At 38.7% G+C, this 15,423-nt stretch overlaps 1 protein-coding gene across 2 annotated transcripts; it reads right to left on the bottom strand.

Moving 5' to 3' along the window:
- Positions 1 to 3,908: 3,908 nt before the first annotated feature.
- Positions 3,909 to 9,493, bottom strand: LOC143136011 (GTPase KRas-like). 2 transcript variants are annotated; one of them, XM_076296426.1, is made up of 5 exons: positions 9,012 to 9,493; positions 6,538 to 6,655; positions 6,228 to 6,406; positions 5,584 to 5,743; positions 3,909 to 5,480 (listed from the first exon to the last, which is right to left on the bottom strand). In XM_076296426.1, the coding sequence occupies exons 2-5, from the start codon at positions 6,646 to 6,648 to the stop codon at positions 5,367 to 5,369; spliced, it is 564 nt and encodes a 187-aa protein (XP_076152541.1). In that variant the 5' UTR covers positions 6,649 to 6,655; positions 9,012 to 9,493; the 3' UTR covers positions 3,909 to 5,366. The 2 variants fall into 2 exon arrangements, with proteins under 2 accessions (XP_076152541.1, XP_076152542.1); XM_076296427.1 differs by lacking the exon at positions 9,012 to 9,493 and adding an exon at positions 8,774 to 8,985.
- Positions 9,494 to 15,423: the final 5,930 nt, after the last annotated feature.

The raw sequence follows: 15,423 nt of genomic DNA, 5'->3' as shown, positions 1-15,423 counted from the left end.
GTGTTCCCGATGGTAGCTATGCAAATTACTTGAAGTATAACCGTAATTTGATTGGTTGGTGCCGTCCGTCGATTGGCTTGATTGGCCGGTGCCGTCTGTCGGTGCAGCAACAGCTGAACTTCTCAATGCGAGCGACGGGAGAAACGCAACGCAACAGACCCACAATTCAGTTCGGCAACGGATGACGTAAGCCCATGTAAAGTGAATGGGATGCGTCTCCAGCACTGCAACACACGCAACTGTGTGTAGGAGTCGTAAAGGGCTTCAATTCTGCTGGCAATGTATTGCTCCCCAATGCTCCCCAGTGGTCTTTTAAAACAGAGGCGAGAATCTTTGCCGCCATAGACCTGGTTCGCAGGACTTTACCGGCCCTTGCAGGGCGAAGAAGATACATCATGCATTCAATGATCTCCTTCTTACGGGGCAAGACACCATGAGGGAGGTCAGATTCTTCCATATAGGCCACATCTTCAAGTTCCTTCTTGGATTTTGACCTTGTTCCATGAATACAAATCGCCATTGTTAATTTGTTCGTCAGTAGTGGACATGCCAAACTTCAATTATGGTGAATGTGGGTTTTGTCACTGAATAAAAGCCACATCACATGAGACTGTTTTTTAGAAACAAAATATCTTAAGTTGTATGACACTTAACTTTTTCTGCCAGTACTGTGACACATTTCGACGAGAATCATGATTTGATTAAGTGTGGGAATGTTATTGATTTTTTGGGGGGGAAAGGCATTTCGGTGACCTTTCACCTACAATATGACCTTGACATTAGACTTTTCATTGTGCAAAGTACTCTTACGATATAACATGACACATGTGAGATCATTAAATGGTCCAACATGATAATATTTGTCGGTTGTAATAGGCCAAAAGTGGAAAGGTTGTGAAATATGGCAAAAAACACGCATTTTCAGGGTTAAAAAAGTAATTTTGGGGGTAGGGGGGGGTTTTTGGAAGAAAATTTCTAAAAAATGACACAGGAGTGCTTAAAACATCTTGTTGCATCAGGAAATCAGGGCTATTGTGGTATTTGGTATTAACACCCCCCCCCCCCCTATTTATACAGCAGTTTCTACAGCCATCTCCTCGGCTTTGATACGGAGCCCCTACAACCATCAGACGATAACAAAATTAAATACAGTGCTATAAATAATCTAAAATTGATGAATAGGTGAATTGAAAACTCAACTAGTGAATGCAATAAGAAATTAGTCAAATTTGTTTTATTTGTTTTATCTGTAATTCATGTTTTAGATAAATAAAAGGAGACACTTCATATACTCAGTCACTGTTTTGGTCTGACAATTTTTGAAAACATTTATTCAATAATTCTACTATTATCACTCTTTGCCAGTACGGAATTTAAATATATATGTATAAATGTATGTATACATGTTTGCATGATTTCATGCACTTCTTGTCAAACACAATATATTATTATATTACCCATGCGAAGCTATCACATCTCATTTGTGAGTGAGCAGAGGAGCAAACCATTCACTCTACCAGGTCAGTTCTCTACTGCCATCTACTGTTGTAAAAGTGGACGAACAACAAAGTTCTCCAAGTCAACAGTAAAAACCTAGTAAGCCTAGTGGTTGAAGGATTTATGTTAGTGCATAGGCTACAATAAAAACAGTGGCCACTTTTTTCGAAATGTTGAGTTACCTATATCCTCAGTGTTCTTACGAGAGATCATGAATGTCACTGTCCTCTCTTGAGTGACTTTTAAATAAACTTTATTTCAAAACAAACTCAACCACTGAGCATTTAACACAGGGCCTGGTTTCATCAAGACTCCTTTTCTCTTTGCAAATTAACTCTACATTCATTCACTTTCATGGAACTATAGACATCCAAAAACAGTGCTAACAAAAGCAACTAACAATAAATGTGGATCAAGGCACTTAAAAGTAGCCTAGTAGACGCATGATTCTGGATATGGACCATGTTTTAATGAATTTCTCTGTGAAAGTTCCAAGCAATTTTATGAATCCATCCATATTTGGAGCACTATTTTTTTCACACAGCAACTGATATAAACACAAAGTGCCTGTGTGTGCATATTTGACTTCAGGTCAAGTTAGTTTATTTTAAAAACAAATAAGCATGTTTGTGAACGGAGCCATACAGATGGTGAGAGGTGCAGTTCGGCTTAGCATGGGAAACAACACATGAAACAGCTGTGTGAGACTATGCTGCATGACCGTCTCAGTCGTCTTGACAGCTCTTTAATGCTCCTAAAGAAGAGTGGTAAGAATGTCCCACAGGTTCTCTACTTATTTATATTCTTGACTTAATTAACATTACCCTCCAAAGTTAATTATGAGCTCATATGCCATTACTCTGCATTGTGAAAGTGGAGATAAGTAGTACTTCAATGGACTTCATTTTCTGTGATGCTCAGTTTACTGTTCCAGAGGGTAATGATAATTTATGGGTAAAGCATGACAAGTCTTTCATATATAAGGAAGGCGTAAACATAACACGCTTGGGAGCTTAAGTCTTATTTAACCTCCTCCAGCATCTTAATCCACCCAGTGAGGTTGTTTGTGACAGCGTGTCTCAACACCGAGTAAAGTAAAGAACGGAAATGCCTTTCTGGACCTGATGTTGCAGCTCTATTCTATTTAGAAATGAAAAGCAGAAACAACTAAGGGAGTGAGTACCGATGAACACTCTGGCACTGAAAACCCATGTGTAAATAATTGCTGCAGGCCATGTGTGTTACAGAGCCTTGCCAAATCATGAGGCCTGTGGCTGTCCATATCAAACTAGATTTGAGGTGATGGCACACAAATGTAAGCAGAACTAGCTGAAGAGTCACATTTACAAACATTTACAGTATGTACAGTATGTAGTAATCAACCCTATTCATTGCATATCAAGACATCTGTGTGTCTAAAGCTGAGTTACCCCATCAACATAAATGCTGTCCACAAATTCCTACACAAAAGAAGTGAGAAACTACATGCAGTGGGTATGCCAAGTTTGTATAGATCTGAGGAAGAATTTCAAAGGTAGATACTGTATATAATCTGTGATATTATTTCCATCCTGCAAATGAAAAAAAAGTTGAACAAAAATTAACAGATTAACAAAAATATACATAAACACAGGGTTCTTAAGAATGCATATGTGAAAGGCTTTGTTATTAGCCATTTTTAGGCCTCAATGTTCACAATAGGTAAGCAGCTTAACTGGCCTATAAGTTCAATTATGTGTTGTAGGTCAGTGCAGTTCTCTAATGACTGCAGAGTGCGTGTGGATAGAGTGAAATTTACTCTACTTGGACTTATTGGGGAAATGGGACACACCTCTGACTGAGTAGTTATGTGCACTTCAAGAGCAATGGACATAGTCTATTATAGGTCTTTATCACCCGGAGAGAATAAATACTCTTTTCTGATTGGCTGGCGGGTGGCCTTTAATTCTGAATAACAGGATACCGTTCCATATCAATGCTTATGAATGGTAACTATAACAACCATAGTAGGACGACGGTTTCAGCGCTCTAGAATCTTTTGGTTGCAGGCTTCCCAACAATGGAATCAACTGTAAACAAGCTAACTGTCCATGCTAAAGTTGTACAACAAGCTGAACTAGTGAGCGTTTTAAACAGAACCGCGTGTTTACAGTGGGCAACCGGGTGATAAGCGGGATAACGGCCTTCGAGGTGTGTCCAGTTATACGGAATTAATGGACTTGGGCGGAGGCAACTCCCCTCCGCTGCGCGTCGGGGAGTTTTTGCCCCTCGCCCTCGTCCATTAATTCCGTATAACAGGACACCTCGGCGGCCGTTATCCCGCTTATCACCCGGTTGTCACTTGCCTCCGCCCAAGATGGCTCATATTGCACAACATAGAATATGGACTTAAATGCATTATTTAAATAATCAACTGTTCTAAAAATTTTATTAATGGCACCAATATTAGATAGGTGTGGAACAAACAATATAGCAATGTAAATGTTACATATCACACAACGCATGATGTTAGCCTAAGAGACATTTAAAAATAAAAACACATAATCAGCTAGCCAGTCTTCTCACTTTCCCACTTATAACTGAAATAACTGAACGTAATGTATTTATGACCATTAGGTGCAGGTGCTTTTTTTAACTATAGACCATTCAGGACACAAAACTGACAAAATAAACAAACAAAGAAAAACGATAACTACATTTATGTACAACCATCAATGCATTTGAGAGTGTGAAAGTACATTGGTACTTTTATACATTAATGCTGTTGGGGTCAATTCCCGATTACACTCTAACTTTAATGATAAAATAGGATTAGAAGGACCACTCATAAACAAATCAAAACCTCAGTGAAACCTTTACAAACAGGTTATAACTGTTTAACATAGTAGACAAATGCGATACTGTACAACGACACCCTGCATTTTTAGTAAAGATATTTTACAGCATTGTTAGTTTAGGCATGGCACAGACAAAAGAATGCTCCATGACATCATCAACATAAAGGCTTGTGCACTGTTGCAGGAATCGAATAGCAAAAAAATTAAAACGAACGATAAATGTCTCTGCATTTGCTCACTACATTGTGAGCGACCAAGTGTTCATTGGAAGAACCTCACGTGTCATTTTCACACACAAAAACGAAATAACAAAAAAAGTTGTCAGGTGTTTAAGTCCTCAACACAAAATAAGGGGATCTTAGCGTGTTATTCTGGGATCAACCAACCAATGTCCTCAATGACTGAACAACGCAAAATAACATACTGGTGCTGTCCATTTAAGTTCTCGTCCAGTGGCTTTATTCATGAAGCACTATGAGCTGACCTGACAGAACGGTACAGTATTTCGTCATATTCCGATTCCAGTAGATTGCTGTAAAATGCATGACAGTTCTCGATGGGGAACGCCCTCCCACAATAGTCAGCGTCAGAGTTAAATAGCCATTCCCAGACTCCAGTGAGGGGAATTAGTGTTTGAGAAGACAGTGGACAGTATGTGCTAGACTCTTGAACCTCCCTTGTGAGGAGAATATTCAGGAGAGGAGACAGTGATCACACATAAAGCAGGAAGAGGAGATACCATGTCCATTTCGGTAAGACTTTGGGGTCACCAACTGAACACAACCATCCGACAGACACAGGTAAAACACCAAGAGGGAAACCGATGCAGCAGTTTGCTGGGGTACTTGGATGAGTTTACAGTGGATGAGTTTTTGTGAAGTTCAGTAATGCCACACTTGTTAAAAAGCACACTTTGGCATTTCAAGAAGACAAAAAAAGAGTTTGTTTTTAATTTGGTTTTCTCCAACAGCGTCCTTAATGCAATAGTGTGTGTTTGTGCATGGGAGTGTGGTTCACTTCAACACTCATCCTTCACATGATGCTACACTTAGTCTTTGACTTCTTCTTCTTCTTGCCCTCTTTACTCATTTTCTCTTTGTGTTTGCGAATTTCTCGCACTAGTGTGTAGAAGGCGTCGTCAACACCCTGTGGGAAAATAAGCAATACCATAATCAATGTTTAGAAGCTGACATATAATAACTCAATACAATACAACCATTGTTCTCTTTTTGTCTGTCTTGCTTCATACCTGTCTGGTTTTGGCGGAGGTTTCTATAAAGGGGATCCGATAGCTCCAGGCTAGGTCCAGAGCCTGCTTGGAGTCGACAGTCCGAGATGGAAGATCACACTTATTACCCACCAGGACCATGGGAACATCCTCTGAGTCCTTTACCCTCTTGATCTGTTCCCTGCATGCATAGTACAAAACATCATAAACAACTGTTTCATGAACATTTTCCAGCATATCCATCGATACATGAATGCCATTTTCACTATTATTTAGTTTGTGTATAAGATGTTTAACACCTGCATAATCTATATCATCTATCCAGTTTATTCCTGAGCCAAAAAAAAATGGGTATTGCTATGACACTTCAGTAATCCAAAATGTGTTTATCTATTTCTGGCCGAAGCTGCGGTGTGGCTTCATATGCTAGAAGCCATGTGAAAGTGAACTTATACCTTTTCGGTCAGACCTATACTAAATATTCCTTTTGAGTGAAGAATTGTAAACATTTTCAAAGAAATATAACAATGAAGTTAGCCTACTGAGATTGCAAGTTATAAAGAGAATGGATGGAAGATGAAAACTGGAATGTAGGTAGGTTTCCGGAATAAGGTGGATAACAGAGCAAAGTTATCTCAAGACCTGACCTAAAAAACCTACAATACCTGTAGTGGTGGATATCCTCAAATGACTTGCTATTGTTGATAGCGAAGACACAGAGAAAGCCCTCTCCTGTCCTCATGTACTGGTCCCTCATGGCGCTGTACTCCTCCTGTCCTGCTGTGTCCAGGATGTCCAACAGACAGGTCTCTCCATCAATCACCACCTGCTTCCTGTATGAGTCCTGGAAGGGGATAGGTCCAGACCAGCATGTTGGGTGGGGCATATTGCTATGGTACAGCAATGGCTATCTGCTACTGGATACTGTATTATCTACATTAGTAAAATCACATCACTCATTAGTGTTTCATTCACCTCAATTGTAGGGTCGTACTCATCAACAAAATGGTTCTGGATGAGCTGGATTGTCAAGGCGCTTTTCCCCACGCCACCAGCCCCCACTACCACCAGTTTATATTCCGTCATTATTCACCTGGGGAACAGAGGCACATGAGTCATAATTAATACATATCCTACCCTCAGACCTTCAGGGGGGAACTTCCCAAACCTAAATCGTAGGAATGTCTATTAATCCTTTTGCACATAACACATGGATATTTCATCTCTTTCAAAGCACATTCCAGTTCTATTTAGGGAAAGCACAATTTCAAACAAAGGTTCTTGGGTGTGTCCCAGTTATAGAAACAGCTATAAAAGTTCTCCTTTCTGATGAGATGTTTTGGAGATTTCATTTAGAACACTTTTGACAAAATGCGCAGCTCTGAAATGACCTCTTCAAGTCAGAAGAATCCCTTTTTACCAGAAAAGAGTTTTTCCTGTGAAGAACGTCTTGTATAAAAACTAGCTTGAAGAACAGTTAATGTCTTTTAAACCATACCATTCCCAGGAGCATGTATTTCAACAATACTGGTGCTTCCTTGAAATTCTACCCAGTGGTAAGAAAGGCGTGTACTGCCAATGTCTACTTCAACCAGATGAGTGACAGGAGTACATACCAAGTAGCATGACAGCCATTGGCATATTTCCAAGTTCACCATACTGTTACAAAGCTGTGAGTGAATTAGAACATTGCTGCTATGCTAGCGGAAACTTTTACTAGTACATGTGCCCAGAAGTCCCAATCTTTCACCATCATCAATGACATCAATGCTAAAATACTGACTCTGCATTTCCTCAAAAGCTTCAGCATGGAATGTTTTTTTCCTTTCTTGACGAGTTTCCTAACTGACAGTTTGTCAAAGCAGATGCTGTGTTGCAACTTGTGACTTCACAAACTACGATGACTCACTCGTCCTAATCTGACAGGTGGAGAGGGAGACAGAGATGTTGCTACCACAACCAGCTCTGAGGATGTGGCTTACAATGTGCACCTGTGTACCTCAACATCATCCTGACCCTTAAGTTGGACTTGGTGTTTTCTTTTTATTTCAGGACATTTAATTAAAATAAATATCTGCAAATGGTAGTAACTAGTAACGTGAATGACCCCATATCCAGATATAATGTAGCTAAGGGACAAAGCGGAGACAGATATACTGAACTAGACGGCACATCAGTTCAAAAATCAATAAAGCAACAATCAATACGATTTTTTCAGGTCCACCAAGTTTGCCACTGTTAAACAAAAGAAAATGACATCCCATCAAACCATTTACTGTATGTACTTCATCAACCTTTTACTGTTTCAGCTTACAAGTATTAAGAGTGAATGCTGATGCAGATGTTAAGGTGTTTTTCTTAAGTCTAAGCCATCATCTTTCCATCTGACGTTTTTAAAATGTAAAGTCTCCCTCCTACTTTCTCTCTGGGCAAACATGAAGCTTTACATTGTAGCCTAAGTACATGGTACGGACCAACCCGTTGTTGTTGGTATTATCAGTAGACAGTCCTGCCTTCTTTTTATGTTAAAGTTTAAATTAAATGGTCTTCTTGTCCCAGGTGCATTGGGCAGATCCCTAGGGCATGCAGCAGGCCTTAATCAAGTGGTTAGGACATTTTAGCACAATTTTGTGGTTTCCAGTCAGATCTATTGATTATTGATGATAATGTTAGGGAAATGTGAAATAAAGCCTATGGTAAATGACAGATTCAAGCTCTTATAATAAAAAGATTAATTCAATGAACATATCCTGACATCAGTTAGGCTACATGGTAGCTCAACCCTGATCATAGAATACTGTAACATGTAAGGCAAAATAAAACAAACATGTTCTTACAGTATGTGGGCTGAACTATAAAAAATAACGACTAAAACAATATGCTTTTTTCTAAATTCTTACCACTGTTATGGTAATGTTAGGTACATTTTCAAGTTTGCACCTTGCAGAATAATGTTTCATTTGAAGGTTAAATGCCATGTCTAATTCCACTAAACATTTCTTACAGTATTGGCTAAAGTGTATCGCCCTGCATGTAGGTTTGCTGCTGGGCCGCGCAAAAATGTTTAATCATTTGGGTGTGTTGGATTCATTCGTCAGCAAAAACTCATTTCCAGTCATAAACAAAAGCAACAAAACTGACACTGTACTCACATATCCAATTACATCAATTGTGACATTCGTTGTTAAATAAATTAAACGAAATTTCTTACCTTCTGTTTTCCTTTTAAAATGTAAAATAGACTAATTCAAACTTCCCTCGGATGATATCCTAACATTTTCCGGTTAAAATGGTCATTGACGGTTGAAGGGATGAGACCATTTTAGACTACTACTGTAAAATCAGCGACATAAAAGTGAAACACTCTTTTGACGGCTGGTTTGTTGGCCGTCAGAGAAAACAGGGCGGAAACTGAGAATCAGAAAAGCTAATTTTGAAAGACCACTTACCCAGACAACGTTGAATAGGAAGACGGTCCGTTCGGTGGTTCCCCAAATGTTTCCACATATGAACTGAAAATGCTAGGGATTACCCTGACTTCAAGGTGTTGAATCAGAGCACGAAGCAGTTCACACCCCAATTGTCACGGGTAAAATGGTGTAAAATGCAGTATGCTAACCAAAATAGGCTACAAATGTGCGGACCTCTGGAGTTTTGCGTATGGCTTGCACTCAACTTAGATCAGACTGTGTGTAGTGACCGTGCGCAGCCCACCTTAAGTGGAGAACATTTGTTTATCATGCCCGGGTCAATAACTCGACTATAGGAAGAGTTCAGTTTTATTTCAGTCCTCAAAGCTTTACGATTTCTCGTTAGTGTTTTCCAGTAGGTCTCAATTTCAACACAAATCTGTCATATAACAGTAAGACAAGGTTCCATGGAAAAAATGCCACAGTACGAGAGACAATAGTGAATTGCCTGCCGTACAGAAGCAGGGAGACGATTGAGGAATTCCGTTTCAGTCCTCAGCGTTTAAATAGGATCTATAAATACACGCAGCATAGTTCACATACTACGTCAGAGCAGATATCTACTCTGATTCGTTCATTCCCTGTCAGTTAACTTGGTATGCAGAAAACAAAGGGTGTGTTCAAAATTGTCCGGATCCAGGAAGGCGAGAAGTCATTCAATGGTTAGTGGGGAGTGTCACAAGAATGTATGAAATTAGTATACAGAGGTCAATAATTGAATCGTTTTTTTATGCCAGACTTTATTGTGAGTGGTAAGCTTAAGTGCATCACAGAATGCGTTACTGTATAAGTCCCTGCCTTCTTAAAGGGAGATTATTGTGATATTGCTGTAGGCTCTAAATGCAGATGTCCATTAACTTTGTGAATATCCTTCAGACTTTTAAAAGGAACTATTATCTGGTCAAATATGACTCATAAGTAAATGTCAAATAGGCTAAATGGAAATGGAAACAAAACAAACAGTTTGTGTACAGCTTTCCTTTAAAATATCTGTGAAATTCTAGAAAATAAAATTACTATTGAGACTGCATTTTGAACAGAGGAATATATAATTATCAAAAGTAATGGTTGTTGAAGATGTGCAGTAATCCTTTTAGAATGACTTTTGGAGGCTTTTCCACACTGTGGTATGTTTTGTATGACCATTCATGTATATAAATATATATATATATATATATATATATATATATATATATATATATAGGCTACGCCTATATAATTACACCTAATCAATTAAGTAGAGGTAGTCTTTCTCTAAAGCACTTTATTGCACAATCTACATTAAACACAATCTTTATTGTTAGATATGTGAAATAATCTAGATATGCTGTTTACGTGGCTTAAAGGTTTAAGTTGCACCACTGCTCTCCTTAAATGGGTCCAACTACCCCTTCTCTGCATGCCTGAGAGGAAGGAAACGACATTCTCAATAGTTTTATAATGACAGATCACAGAAACAACAACAAACACCTTCCAATGCTCAGAGTATTGTACAAAGCTCTCTATATGAACTTTTATGATAAGTTGTTAGATCCGAAATCACTGTGGAGTATGCAGGCAAGTGTTACACATGTTATTATGTGTAAAATATAAATAAAATATAGGCTGTAAAATATGAAATATAAAGACTGGTGTCACAACATTGCTGAAGGAGGGAAAACAAATCATTGTGACCAACAGCTAGGCTATGTAATTACAATGAAGACGCTTGCTCATGATATAAGTTTGAAATGTATGTATAAAGAATGTTGATGGAGAAAGGAGGGTGGAGAAAGGAGGGTGGAGAAAGGAGTGAGTATGTAAGTGATGGAATCGTCTGCCTGTTCATTGTCTCACACCGTCTTGTTTGGTGCATATTTCTTTTCCATAGCCTGTAGTTAACATCATGAAAATATACAGCAACTGACTCCGATAATCTGGCTTTTGTCATTCGTTGTTCTTCAAGGACTGCAAACATATTTTTAATCAACTAGCAAAGCAATGAAAATGTACCTACCTTAAACCATCTAATAATTAATAAATAGCTATATAATGACTCTAAGTAAATATCTGCGGAAAAATATAGTTAATATCAAACAATACCTTGGTAAATTCACCTTTTTTTGTGAGCGTCTTGGCTCCTGCATTGGTATGTTTGTTTTGGTGTGTGCCTGAGGCCAGACGCTGATGCAGCAGGGGTGAGTGATGGAGGAGGGGCTTTGGGCCCACGGGCTTTGAGACACTCTTATCGCATCTGTTTTCCTGTCAAGGACATGTCATAGCATCATTTGAATGGCACACAGGAATAAGGATAGTTCACAATTTAGGCCATTTTTCAGTGTGAGATTGTGATCAATTCACCTTCGCAGGCGTAGGAAGGGTGCCGGGTCTGAGTGTTTGAGATGAGGTTCTTGCTTTGCTATGTCTTGTGGTGTGGCCCTCTTACTATCTCCTCTTGATAGAGAGTGGCCAGCCCTGCTCTGTGGCTTTCTCTCAGGTTCCTCCCAAGCTTGGCATGTTCTCAACATGGAGCGCCGAGCTGGCCTGTACCATGCCACTGCCTAACCACCCAACAAATATACAAACAGCTTTTGATGAAGATGATGAACATCTGTCTGTTGATTTTATTATATGTTTATTAACATATAAAGTGAAGTTTCCTGTCTATAGAATATGTGATATATTACATGTTTTTTTTTACTGTTTGAAAGAATTGTGCTCACTTGACCATTTGTCGTACACAAGATAGTGGTGTATTCAGGGCTTGATCCAATTTGCGATAGTCCAGTCCACACATGATCATTAAAAGAATGTGCACAAGGTCTGCAATGTTCTGACCAAACCTTATGAATAAATGAAAAAGAGAAAGTATGTTGTCACTGAGATGCTTTGGTGATATCCTAGCTATGTTTTTTTTAAATTATTATTATTGTGAAAATGTTTGTCAAGAGTGTTATTAATATGATTGTTGTTTTGTACATGTCTTGTGTGTTTTTTGTGAATCCTCACATATTCCACTCAATGAAATTGTGCCAGAGAAAATTTGCACAATATTGAGGTCTGTTATGTTCTATATTCTATGATTTATGACAAGAAGATAAATGCAAAAATCATTAGAGATGTTGATTACTGCTCTTCAAAGGGTATGGAGTGTTTCTCTTTACACTTGCTAGATATTTTCTGCATAGATGTGACCGACCAGAGATATGAGATAGAACATCCTGCAATAGAACATCCTTGGGCACGGAAGGCAGACTGTGAGTCTTTCACACCAGTGACTCACAGTGATTGAGGCTCCAGGTTGAATGAATGTTCTCGGTGGGAAGAGGAAGCAGTTGACAGGCTGTCCCTTAATGCTCTGCTGCAGGTAATACCCTCCAATGTCCTGCTCTGTCTGGGAGCAGTTCCCAAGCCTCACAAAATGCCCCTGAGCCTGGACCTCCATGATTTTCATATGACCTGTCGTACTGCAGAAAAGGTAATATATATTTCAATATATTTTTGCTACCAGAAATTCTCTAGTCTTGTGTATTATTGTTAATGTCATGTAAAAAATGCATCTCTTTGTGCCATGCAAAATGAATAAGATTAGCTGCAAAAAATCATGTAAGGAAAAACTGTTTTTATAATGGATCTCTAATGGCATCAGAGTTTGGAGGAGGCCTCTCTTCATTGTTTCAGAAATTTTGAAACAACAATTGCAATTTCACTGAAATATTCTGTTAAAACTGACTAGAACTTACAACAGGTCAAGGGTGAAACGAGACCATAATGCAGAGCTGACAGGCTAGTTATAATGCACAGATTATGAACTTGGTATAGCCTGTACTTTTGTAAAGAGGCTGATAATATGAGCCAAACCATAATCCTACAAATCAGTTTTAATATGGCCCTAGACTGCCCTAAGTCTTGCCTGGAGTATTCCCAGACATGTTGTTTGGCAGTAGCTGGCCTCCTTGCTTTCTCAGTCTTGGCGGGGGGACCTTTCTCATTGAGTCTGTTGTAGAAAATGTCCCAGATATCCATGGAGCAGGTGCTTCTGGGAAGGCTTAGGGCTGTTACTGGCCGCTGAGCCATTGCCAGCCTTCTGGGATGGCCTGCACGGGGGATGAAAGGCAATTCAGGACCATGAACTGAGCTAAATGTAGTATAATATACACCATGAAATCTACAGTATAACGTTGAGGAAAACCCAGGTTTTAAGTGAACATTATGAACGCATTTTCTGCAGTATGGACATACTTCTTGCATGGGTATCCACAGTTGTCAGTGGCCTCCTCATACTGCCCATGCTAAAAAGACAGAACCCGGTCAGATGCTCGGACTCTACTAATCCAGTGTTCCGGAACATATACTACATTTCAATGTCATGTCAGGAATAATCAACTCAATTCTGAACGGCTGCCATATTATGTACCCAATTCTATTCAAGAACTTGTGTTCTTAAAACAAACCTTACAATTCATAAATTGAAAACATGAGTTAAATGTTCACAACAGTATCACAGATTATTTTCGTTCTGACCTGAATTTTGGAGGAGAAGCCATGTCCTTAAAAGAGTTCCTACATGCCTCTGCTGGCTTCTCAGGCATGCCTTGAACAGTCCAAGAAGAAAAGATAGGGTCTAAATGAAATGCCCTGAGAAAGCGATTTTCAGTTAAAGTGGAGGGATTAAAGGAGAATGAAAATGGACTGACAACTAAAATGGATTCAGGCAAAACAAAGATGTAACACCTTACATACAGAAACGTCAAAAAGTACTTGAGTCATAGCATGCAGCACTAGGAAATACACATCATAGTAAAGTATACTCCAAACCCAATGGAACTGCATCCAAAAGTTCCAAATAAGGTTTAAAGATTTTTGTAGCCTATATCTACCATAACCTGAAGTGTTTGAGCTATTTATAGAGAAGTAGTGCTGCTGCTGCATGTCCTGTACTTTTTGTACTGACCAACCAATTAACTCTTTACATGTAGTGCCAAATACATAACAACAGAGGGCAGCATTGGCCTCATAAAAAAAGATGTCCTGTTGAGGAATTAAGCATTTAACCTAGTTATGGGGGGAAAAAATATAAATAAAAATAAAAAAGCTATAAATGAAAATTACATTGACTCACTGAGGTGTCTTGTACAAATGTGTGAACCCTATGTGTGAGAGCAAGAGAAGTGTGTCAGTGATTTTTCTACATCTTTCTAAACAGTCAACACAATAAGGACAGCATTTAAATGTATTTGTTTTTCAATGAAAAGGAGAACAGAGTTGGGTACAGTTTCCACAAGGAACAGATGATAAAAGATAGTCTGGAATTAATTACCAACTGTAGCAGAAGGAACAGTAAAATGTCAAAAGTTCTGGTAGGATGTGACAGTGATGAGACAGGATGTAGGACAGATAGGGTAGACAGAGCCAAGGGCTCTGAGATTATTATTAGTCCTTAAGAAAGCAGAAATGAGTGTCATGTGTGTCAAATTGCTTTGCCTATAGCGCAAGTGTGGATGAGTCTACTGGTAGGTAAAAAATAAAATCACATAGGCTACAATAGCCTAAAGCTCAAAGTATAAATCTCAGAATGAAGTACAAAAAACAGATGGAACAAATGCCATACCATGGAGCACCATGGAAATTGTTGGGAGAGGAACATTAAAGTTCTCATATAACACAGCTGTTTGACCAGGGAGCTAGAGAATTGATATACACTGCACCTAGACTTTATTTATTTATAATTTCATTACATCTTACTGTTACTATTTGCAAAGTTTTGATGAAGCCGTTTTCTTAAATACAACGAATAGGATGAATTCCATTCCTAAAAATCCTTTATCAAAAGCATAGCAGCTGCCAGGTACTAGGTTACTAGCAGTGTTGCCACAGTTACCTTGAAAAAGTAATCTGATTACTGATTACTGATTACTCCTTTAAAAAGTAACTTAGTTACTTTACTGATTACTTGATTTTAAAAGTAACTAAGTTAGATTACAAGTTACTTTATTAGTTACTTTCAGCAGCTGCCGACAACACCCCCAACGCCTCAACATAAAAATGATAACTGGTTTTGCCAATACTCACTATACTGGAAGTGCATTTTAACAGCAATGTATAGCAGACATCCCAACCTAACCTACTTAGATACTGAAATTCAGATGTTTGTTCAATAATGTCTAAGTACACCAAATAAGGAAGGCCTATTGATAGAAATTGTTATAGTAAAATATGTAGATTTTTTTTCATGTAGCCTTGGCAACTAGCCATCTTGTAGCCTATAGGCCTGAGTAATATGCAAATGAAATTACACTTGTTAAACTCACCTCAACAAGTCTTTTGCAATCATTTAACCCGCCGTGAGCAATGCTAAAGTTGCTGTTACAAACAGTGCAGTGTGCAAGATTATCATTATGTTTTAATCTTT

Source organism: Alosa pseudoharengus, unplaced genomic scaffold, assembly GCF_046254945.1.
Source record: "Alosa pseudoharengus isolate Yale_2024_CS ecotype anadromous, Long Island Sound unplaced genomic scaffold, YU_APseudo_1.1 YU_APseudo_1.1_scf_20, whole genome shotgun sequence".
Taxonomy (NCBI): domain Eukaryota; kingdom Metazoa; phylum Chordata; class Actinopteri; order Clupeiformes; family Clupeidae; genus Alosa; species Alosa pseudoharengus.
The sequence above is the reverse complement of the archived record's forward strand: the minus strand, read 5'-3'. Positions and strand labels throughout refer to the sequence as shown.

Bases quoted from the DNA above. Each gene is read 5' to 3' on its own strand.
- LOC143136011 (XM_076296426.1), bottom strand. From the start codon at position 6,648: ATGACGGAATATAAACTGGTGGTAGTGGGGGCTGGTGGCGTGGGGAAA. The intron at 6,407-6,537 runs GTGAATGAAACA...ATCCCCTTCCAG, and splicing joins AGTACGACCCTACAATTGAG to GACTCATACAGGAAGCAGGT. The intron at 5,744-6,227 runs GTATTGTAGGTT...CTATGCATGCAG, and splicing joins GAGGATATCCACCACTACAG to GGAACAGATCAAGAGGGTAA.